The sequence below is a fragment of the Poecile atricapillus genome, chromosome 2 (genome assembly GCF_030490865.1).
Source record: "Poecile atricapillus isolate bPoeAtr1 chromosome 2, bPoeAtr1.hap1, whole genome shotgun sequence".
Taxonomy (NCBI): Eukaryota; Metazoa; Chordata; class Aves; order Passeriformes; family Paridae; genus Poecile; species Poecile atricapillus.
Window position 1 is genome coordinate 119,532,661 of NC_081250.1, and position 10,143 is coordinate 119,542,803.

General features: G+C 45.6%; 1 protein-coding gene across 1 annotated transcript; it reads right to left on the bottom strand.

The window, feature by feature from the left end:
* Positions 1 to 2,153: 2,153 nt before the first annotated feature.
* TCF24 (transcription factor 24) lies at positions 2,154 to 4,980 on the bottom strand. The gene is made up of 2 exons (XM_058832428.1): positions 4,597 to 4,980; positions 2,154 to 2,285 (listed from the first exon to the last, which is right to left on the bottom strand). The coding sequence occupies exons 1-2, from the start codon at positions 4,978 to 4,980 to the stop codon at positions 2,172 to 2,174; spliced, it is 498 nt and encodes a 165-aa protein (XP_058688411.1). The 3' UTR covers positions 2,154 to 2,171.
* Positions 4,981 to 10,143: the final 5,163 nt, after the last annotated feature.

Sequence of the window (10,143 nt, forward strand, 5' to 3'; positions counted from 1 at the left end):
AATGCCAAACTCTCGTGTTTCAGTATATGAGGATATGAACTGTTCCTAGGAAATGCAGCACTGGAACCAAACATCAGATTTCAAGCAAGCAGGATCATAGGATCTGTTGTTATCCTGCTGCGTAAATTTCTGAAATATAAAAGTTCTTTCCATAGTCGAAGAAAGTGTTAGTTGCCTAAGCTGGTGTCTTGGTTCTGGAAGGAAAGGCATAATTCTGATGCAGAATAATCTGTCTCAAGAAAAAAAAACCAACCTACTCATAAATATGGGTAACAACTGAAAAACTGCAGTTGTAATTCTGCATGTTCTTACAAGCCCATAATAATTCCATAAAATGCTGGAAAAGTCTTAGGGATATGGCTAGAGCAAGTAGCTACAGTGCTTGCTGCTCCGATTCTCTGGCCGCCTGCAGAGCATTGTAAATATTTAGTTATAAATACTGCAGGGGTTGTAGAGAGCTACAGATTTTACCATACTTTTTTACAAAAGTTGCTCTTGGTAGTATTTTTTGTTCTCATTTTTTCCTAAATGTCATTTTAAAATTTAAAGTCTTCAGAAAGGAGACAACATCTATAAGTTCAGAATATTATTATGTACAATGAAAAAGTGATACAGGTCTTGCAGCTCAGTGATAAAGAGTCTGAGATATATTCTCTGTGCCATCCATTCGTGACTTTCCACCTTTTTTAACCCTTATTGTTAAAGCATTTTTCATGCTTGCAGAATCAACTAGGTTGGAAAAGACTATTGATCACCTCTGACTGATCACCACCTTGTCAATTTGATCACAGTGGCACAAGTGGCACATCCTGACTTCTCTTGAACACCTCCAGGCATGGTGACTCCACCACCTGCAACTCCACCACCTCCCTGGGCAGCCCATTCCAATGCTTTACATCCCTTTCTGTGAAGAAATTCTTCCTGATGTCCAACCGAGCCTCTGCTTCTTGAATAAGCAGTCAGAACCTTTCAATGATGTTTAAAGGAATAAGCCTTTAAAAACACTGAGGAATCTTTGTTGTTTTGGGTTGTTTTTTTCTCATTCTTGAATACTGTCCCTTCCAAGTATGTTATTTTGTTAAACGCTCAGAATGCTGCAGGGGCAGTTGAGAGCTCCAGATTTTATTCTGGCTAATATTTTTGTTTTCCTAAATATCATTTTTAAATTTAAACCCTGAAGCTTTCAGAAAGAAGACAGCACCTATAGATTATTATCATGTACAATGAGAAACTGATAACAGATTTGGCAACTCAAACTATATAATCTTCACTGAATAATATTTAATAGAACATTTACCTCAGCAATAACAAACTATATGAGAAGTACAGCGTTTTACAGAACAGGTACAACAGATGACAGTTGTGCATTTGGTTTCAACTTTTCTTGCCTAAATACAGATGTTTAAGTGAATAAATGTGCTACGAACTACCCAACACTTTGGGCTTACCTGCCCCAACATGTGAACCCCTGAAGTGAAATGAGCCGTGCTGTGGTGAGCACACACGTGGTTGTGCCGGGCTGAGACACAGGCTGAGCCTCTAACATGCAGCACAGTCCTGTGGTGGAGACAAGCAGGATACTTCCCAAATTACAGCACTCTGTGCAGGAGGGACAGGTCTCCCAGGACATTATTACTCCGTGAACATGCCTCCACATTCCCAGCAATAGCTACAAACATGTAGGACTATCCGATGGCTGGAGCCCTGACCTGACAGCTGCAGTCAGGGGATTTCTGCCATCGCCTTTAAGCAGTGGAGAAAGTCTACGTGGGATTACAGTTGCTATTTTTAGCCTTGCCCTTCTCTTTTCACCCAAGCCTATTTTGTCCTGCACTTGGCCATTAGCACATCACTCCTCCTCTCTCTTCTCACAGCGCTCGTCCCAGAGAGGACAGGGATACTTAACTCTGCTGCCAGCTCTTTGCTGCTGCTGCTCGGATTGGAGCTGGCTGCAGTCAGCACCTCCCACTCCCCCTCATTCAGATCGCAGCAATGATAGAAAACATTAACTTAATGAGGTATTAATTACATTTAAGAATCAATTCCGTCTCCTCTACAAACAGCATTTCAGGAATTATAGTTTGTCTGTAGATACTGTTTTTTAACTTAAATATATATATATATATATAAGGTGTAATAAATAACCATTTTTTTAAAAGCAAGAGGGGAGGTTAGATCTGTGAAGATGTTGATGTTTCCCCATGATTTGCGCTGTCTCCTTGTGCCGAGTGACTCAGAAACTGTCCCGTGGCTCCAATGTACAACCTGGAACGCATGGGCCACTTCTGCAAGAGAGGAGAAGAGCACAGCACTGAGACACACAGGATCTTTGCACTCCAATTACAGTTCTCAGCAAAGATTTGATGGAATCACAGTAAAAGAAAATAGGTAGCTGTTGCTATCACCAAACAGTTCCTGTTTTGTCATTTGCTGGAAAGCGTTTGGAGCTTGATAAGGGAGCTTCAGCCTGGGTACTTACTTTGGTAATTAATTGTGAGGAACCAAAGAATTCGTTCTCAAGGCACCAGGGATGCTCCAGGGATACATCTGCACCTGCAGGGATTGCAGCCCCGTGTGCACACCCGTCCCTGCTGGATGGGCCCCACAACACTACAGCGGCTGCTGCTGAAGGCTGTGAGTCCAAAGGAATTTAATGTAATTGCACCTTAGCAGTCTTCAGCGCTCTCAGCTTCTTGTCCTTGTCAGCTCGTTACTTCAGATGGCATCTTTACACCCACTGATTTTTGGAATCATCAGTTACTCTTGGTGTTAAATACTTATTCTGACAGCTGGAGTTTCTTAACCCCAGCAGGTTACTCACTGCAAACAGCCCTGTGGTGCAGGTGGCCACAGCTGGGCACCCAGAACTTGGGAGGGAGCATCCTGCTCCGTTTGCTATGCCAAGTTATGTATTAGGCAGATGCTTGAAGAGACAACTTGTTGCACACACTGGATGCAAAAATACCTGAAATTCAGCCAGCACGTTTTTCCAAAAGAATGAAGTTTTTTAAAGACTCTTTTGGCACCTTTCCTTTGAGTAAGGAGCACTTAATAATACTGCAGATGAATCTCAGCTCTTCTGTTCAAAGACCTAAAGCAGCAGCATATTCTTACTTAGAAAAACTATACTATGTCATTCAGTAATTTCATTCAAGTGTGATGTTAAGAGTTTGTCACCAATAAACCATCCATGTTTAAAGTCATTAACTGTAGTATTCATTCAGTGTACACACAACTTGGATATTTAACTTTCCTCACTATTTGCATTTACTATGCTTAATCTATCAGTTTAGTTAAAGACTTTAAAGGTTGTCTCATATCCTGTGTTTTGGGGTTTTTGAAGCACAAACTAGGATTTGACTGTGACACATTCATCAAATATATTTATAAAAAAATAATTGCTTACATGAATCCAGTATTGCTCTCTTCCAGTAGCCTGAGAAATGGGCATCTGGATTATTTAACTGCTTTAATAACTATTCTACTAAGAGTATTTTTCTGCTAGTAGTAGTTGGCAGCTGATAAAAAGTGCCATAAGAGACCTGTGTCCTTTCACTCTGACTGAGGAAACTAACAGAAGCTATTTTGAATTTATTTTGAAATACATCACAGTACTTTTTTACTTAAATTATAGCCATCTTCTAATTGATATAGAGGTTTTGCTTTCTTTATGAGTCTGCTAGTCATTTAAATGGCCTCAGAAGCCTACGTTCACATCATGCTGTAAAATACAGCAACCAACACTGTGAACAAGGAACTCTCTGTGAATTGGGCACTTTTTAGAAGTTAGAGATTACTACACAAATTAATCTTAATTAAATAATTCTGAATTTAGACTCTTAAAATAAAAAAAAAATAATAAAAAAAAATAAAAATAAAGGAAAACACCCCAGTGCTCTAACTCATTCCCTGTGAGCAGAGCCAAAGAAAACACCCTGCAGTGTCTGAGCCCCATCAGTCAGTGAGCACTGCATTTGGAAACATTTCCAGCCCGGTCCTCTCCAAGAGCAGTTCCTCTTTCTCGTCCCTTCTGCGTTGCTGTGATTTATTTTTTTTTAATAAAGGGAAGAGCGTATACCAGCTAGAGAAATGCTTCAGAAAAGCACTTTCATGGAAGCAATTAACATGTGACTGGTTATTAACACCTCTGTCTGCACTGGGCTGCCTGGGCAGCAGAACCAAAGCCCAGCTGTGGCTGGATCTCTGCTGTGGGACAGTGTCACCTCACCACGCAGACCCCTCACAGCAGGATCCAGTGGGTCTATGTGGATCACCAAGGTTTCCACACGGGGACCAAGAAGATGCAAGTACTCCTGTGGTGCTGACCTTCACTTCCAAAAACCAGGTCCCACCAGGTTTGGATCTACATTAGGTTTGATATTTTGGTGCAAAGTCCCTGAAGCTGGAGGAACAAAGCTCCAAGATATTTCCATCAGAACCCTAACACCTAGGTACAGCAGTTAGTCCAGGCAGAATTTCTATGTAATACCTCTAGGCAAGGCACAGGAACTTGAAATCTTTCATTTCAGTTACATATCTAAGGCCAGCGTACTCGCTCACTGGCAGAAGGTGGTCGCTGCTCCTCATCTCTCCTACCTTGACAGGGTGGAGGTATCCATCCCCGCGCAGGGTGCCCAAGCCCTCTCCCGGGGGCTCCTCCTCATCCTGAAGGCTGCGGGTGAGGTGTGCGATGTAGGTGGTGGCCAGGAGGAGCACATCCAGCTTGGAGAGCTTGGTGTCGGGCGGCACCGAGGGCAGAGTCTTCTGCAGCTCGAGGAAGGCGTGGCGCAGGGTCTGGACCCGGCTGCGCTCCCTGGCCGCGTTGGCGGCGGCGGGGCGGCCCGGAGCGGCTCCAGCCCGCGGCCCGCCCGCCAAGGGCAGGCAGGAATTGCTGCCGGCTGAGGAAGGCAGCAGGGAATCGGGCTCTGCGCCCGGGCTGGAGATCTCCTCGCTGCTCTCTGCTAAGTGTCCACAGTCCATCGGTGACGTCCCCGGCAGGGAGGGTCCTGCAAGCAACAAGAGCATCTCTAAAGATGCTGCGGTGAGCCGGAACCAGCACGTTCTGAAAACAAGGATGGTCAGAAATGGAGGCACTGCCTGTACTAGGAATAGCTGGGATGCAGCTCTGTGAGACGCTTTTCCATTAGCTGCTTAGAAATTCAGCATCACACACAGGTACAGAACAGAAGTTAAAATCTTGGCAAAGATCAGTATTTGATTTTTCTGGCAGAATTACATGGAGCAAATTTTTTGAGTCACTCATAGCCCAGGAGCTGACTTCTGAGAAAACTCAGCAGGCACCACCCACGGTGGTTTCCATTTACAACCAACTAAAAATTAGGCTAAAGGCAATTTTTAAAATATATTCTCTCTATGATTTGGGATGTGGAACTGTTAGTATATTTTCTATTTTAGTTGCAATCATTTTATGAACAGTCTTATAGGTGATCAGTGTTCCATGAACTATGGTAAGAAAAATATAATTTTCAAATGCATCAGTTAAGCGAAGCCACAGAGCCCAGACTCAGATTTTGAAGAGCAAAAACTTGGCCCATAATTTTAAAGGATCAGGAACTGACTTCTCCTGTCTTCCCACCCATAACCTTTCTTAAAAAACTGCATGCTTATCCTTTCTCATATACATTTTCAAACTTCAAAAGAATTTTGTTAGATGTATTTTGGCCATTGCAGGACAAAAGAACCTTTTGAAAACATCAAAAAAATTATTTTGGGAAAAGCTGAAAACAGTGATCATAAAGTCTTTTCCCAGCTTTTTGTAAACCTGGTCCATCAGCTCTGCCTGTAATTCAACTCAAAGTCCTTTAATTCATTCAGGATTCCACAGAAAAATGCAATTCAATCAATATTCCCCAAAGTACAGCACTTCTTAGCTGGAATAATACCTGATCCTGTTGTGCTCAGCCAAGCAGCCCTCGTGGATGTCCCAGATCCCGGCTTTCACGCGTTAGGAGTGTCTGTTCCTGTGACAGCCTGGCTAGACAAGGGCAAGAACAAGTTACTAAACCTCTTAATTTCACCCAAATATTGCGTAATTAAAAATTTAAATAAAATAGATGCCCATAAATTACTGAATATCTACATTTACAAGAATTAGCTCTTGATTTTGCAAAGCATTTCAAGCACACACTGAAGTCAACAAAGACAAGGAAAGGTTTCTAAATAATCCTTTTTGTTTAGAAGATATTTTCTTATTATTATTTTGGGTGATTAATTGTGACTGATTTGCTATTAATGTGGCTCACAGAGTGTTATCATGTAATGTTCTCTTCAGCAGCAGTACAGGTTAGACTAAAATTATATGTGAAATATTCTGTGCACATTACAGCTCTAAACCAAAGGGGAAAAAAATATCACTTTTCTTTTTATTGTGGTATTTATGATCAATATAAAATAAAGCTTACATTAAGACTTCATGAGCTTGTCTTGAGTGAGGGCTGGAAAATGGTCCTTACATTGGCTATTACCTCTAGCTTCAAATAAAAAAAATTCCTATGTGCTTTTTTCTTGGTGTTTGCTTCTTGTGTTAAGGCATAGCCAGATCTGGATCCATTTTAGTTTTAAAAAAATCATCATTGCTGTGATGACATCAAGACCATCATTTAAGATAATAATGAAAACTGGCAGAAGAATCTAACAATTTATGTTTAGCGGCAGGATTTCTCTTTGCCATCCCATCAAGATCCCACTGGTAGGAGGAAGCCTTCCCCAATTACTGGAGAAGTCTGGATTATCCAAGGATATGGACAGACTGGGTTAGTAAAAATACCTTCTTCTCTGCTGAAATACAGGACTAGGGCTGGTTTACACACTTTTGATTTTGCTGTGCTGGTGTGTAACTACATTTAAACTGGAATAGCTTTGACTGACAGTACATAGGAATGCACGTACCTGATAACTTCATCTCCTCGGGTGCCCTTGGAAACAGGAGTTTAGGAGCTTCACATCTATGAGATAAAACCCTGGGCCTGTGGGAAAAAAAAGTACAAAATTTTAGCTGTGGAAATGCAAGATTTCACTCTGAATTAAATTTATCCATACTCAGACTTCCCATCAATCACAAACAGCAAATGGCCTGGGAAAATCTGCTACACAAAACAAAGGATCTGCTGTAGGTATGTAATATGTGTAGACAAACTATGGTGGTTCCTGGATCCACAGGCAGGATCACTTCTGTTGCACACTGGGACCAGGCAGCCTCACTCTTCTCCCAGGAGTAATCAGGACACCCATTCTAGGTCTTAGAATGTACCATTCACACCCAGGCGTTGCCGAAACCTCATGGTCCAAAAAACGCTGCTAAAAACTTAAGTAAATAAAAAGCCTCCAGGCAACAGTAATTTCCCTTTTAAAATTTTTCGAGAAAGAGATTTAGTTTTTAAAATAATCTCAGTAATTTTTGCAAGCACCCACTTGCCACCTGGTTTGCTGAAAGAGTTGGGAACAGGGCTGTGAAAGTAAGTTATTTATGTTGTTTCTGAAGCACTTCTAGTGGAGTATTTCTAATGCATGCAGATGCATTTGTGTTTTTACACGACGCTACAAAGGCACGATTGGTTTGACATCTTTTACCAAAAAACCCCAGCACAATATTCATTTTAGTCTTATATTCTGTGTGAATGAAACGGCGATGAAGGCAACCTGCCCACACAGACAAGGAAAAGATGGAAAACGCCAGAGGAGAGCACACAAACTGAAAACAAACAGGTGGAAACCTTAGATAAACTTATCCGTTGCTCCTTAGGAGGCAAAATACAGTGAATCTGAATTATTTTGTATCGGTTTTAAAAAGACCTTGCCCTGTGTGTAACTCCGGTAGCAGGTAACGAAAACCCTTTCTCCGGAGCAGAGAAATAGGAACCTGGCTGTCGGTGTGCGGGGCAGCACCGGTGCTCACGGCCCCGCGGGGCTGCTGTGTCCCGATCCCGCTGCCCGGGCCCTGGCAGGACCCCGCGGTGCCCGGCCGGGGATGAACTTACCGCTCCCGCCCGGTGCAGAGGTTCCAGCCCGGAGCCCCCGTCCCGTCGCGTCGCGCTCCGTCCTGTCCCGGTGTTTATAAGCCGTCGCGGCCGGTGGGTGCGGCGGGGCCGTGTCGCACCTGGCCCCCGGGCTCCCCCCTCCAGCCTGGGCGATAGCGACCGCCCCTTCCCGGGCGGGTGGCTCATCAATCACGGAGCTGTCGGGGCGGCATCGCCTCACGCTCCCCTCGACCCCCGCCGTCCCCCGCGCCCGGCCCCGGGTCCGTGCGGGTCCCGCCGCCCCGGCCGCCGCTCGCCCCGCTCGCGCTGTTTTTCTTAGGATAAAGTAACGCTTTTGCTGGAGGAGAGAAATTTAATCGCTGGGCTGGGAGCTCAGGCGATGCCCCGTTAAAAGCGAGCCCTTTCTCTTCGCTCCGCCGCCGCATCTCCGGCTCGCGGATGTTCTCTGGAGAAGCGGGTTCCCCCGGGCGAGGCTCCGTCCCGCAGCCGCGGGGGGAGCGCGCCGTGGTGCCCGGGCACCGCTCCGGGGGACAGACCCACACGGGATGGAAACACGGACGGGATGAGGCGAGCCCGCGCGGGCAGAGAGGGGATTTAACAGGGAACGGGGAGCGATTTAAAATCAGTAACGCTAATGAGAAGGGACAGTCAAAATAAATACCGGGGTATGGAATTAGCCCAGAATAACATTTTGAACGAAGCCCGATTGTGCGATAAGAGAGACACAATAAATCAAGCCTCGGGAGCAGTGGAAAAACAAAGTCTGAGCGATTCGTTACCGGGTTTGCAGCCAAGAAAATTAAGGACTTAAACTTTAGCGATAATTGGAAGTCCCGGGAAGAGACGAGCGCGGTGAGGGCCCGGTGAGGACCCGGCGGGGCGGGAGCGGCGCAGAAGAAGCCGGGCACCTGCCTTCAGCCCCGGCCCGGCCCGGCAGCACCCGCAGAGCGCCCGCCGCAGCCGCCGGCGCGTCCCAGCCAAACTCTCCGGCCCGAGAGTTCCACCAGCGCCGCTCTGGGGGGGACGGGGGGGGACCCTGCCCGCTTACTGCCCTCGGGCCGGCATCCACAGCCCCGAGGAGCCGCCTCCCCTGGGCTGGAGAGGGCTGGATGGCAAGGAATGCTTCGGGCTGCTCTACAGGTTCTGAATTTAAGCACTAAATTCTAAGTTAAATACTTAAATTCATCTGTAAATTTAAGTACTGAAACTGTGCCTCAACGTTTACCTTTGCCTGGTGCTGGCAGCCTCGGTGGGGGTTTCCCTTCAGCCATCAGGAGCTACTCTGACAAAAGCTACTCTTGTAAGGCCGCAATGATGGACTTCACTAGCACCACAAATCACCCTTTGGCCTCCAGGATGCAAAAGAATGAAGACACTGGTTCTCTGGAGGACGGTGGAGGAGCCTCCAAGCAGCCCTGTTAAGCCATGGGTTTTTTGGCCCCAAGGTTTCCAGGGCTGCCTCCAGCCCAAGTGAGTATTGCTGAATCCTTTCTGCAGTCAAAACCTCTTTAAAAATGCACTCGACAGACATCACTCTGATCAGTCAGCCTCTGGGGCTCAAACAAGCAGTTCTTGAACATATCCTTTAGCTTGTACTGAAAACACTCTGTGGTATGATGTGGAAGAACTGATCCCAGACTCCCTGGGGAGTAGCGACACTTGCCTTCCAGCCTCAGTTCCACTGGGGCTTCTCTGTCATCTTTTAAGTGCCAAACACACACTGACTGAGACCACCACACAAATCTGGGGTTCAGCTCTCCCACACCCCAGGAAGTTTCTAGGTCTGCTGCCCACCTCAAAAATGCCTACTCAGGGAGGACTTCTCCTCATTAGGCCATGGGATGCTCAACTATGTCACTGACAGGGAACTTAACAGCAGGTATCCCAACACCCTGAGACTTCCCAGCCACCCTAAACTAGCAGATTGTGAGTGCTGTGCTCTTCTCTGCTCTGACTAGATTAATGACACAGTATTTGTTTTGAGTTTCCCACAGTACACAGAGTTCTGCCTCAGTGCAGCAAATGCAATGGAAGGAATTGGAAGTGGTGGTGGAACTCCCATTACCATCTTTAGACAATGCCACATCCACCTTATTTTGGTGGATTGCACGGTAAGAAATTGAGCAGTGTTTGGAGACACCGCCCT

What these genes read in the sequence shown, in the direction of transcription:
- TCF24 (XM_058832428.1), bottom strand. Translation starts at nt 4,980, where the DNA reads ATGGACTGTGGACACTTAGCAGAGAGCAGCGAGGAGATCTCCAGCCCG. An exon ending in GATACCTCCACCCTGTCAAG is followed by an intron (nt 2,286 to 4,596) that starts GTAGGAGAGATG and finishes CCTCTCTTGCAG; the next exon opens with AAGTGGCCCATGCGTTCCAG.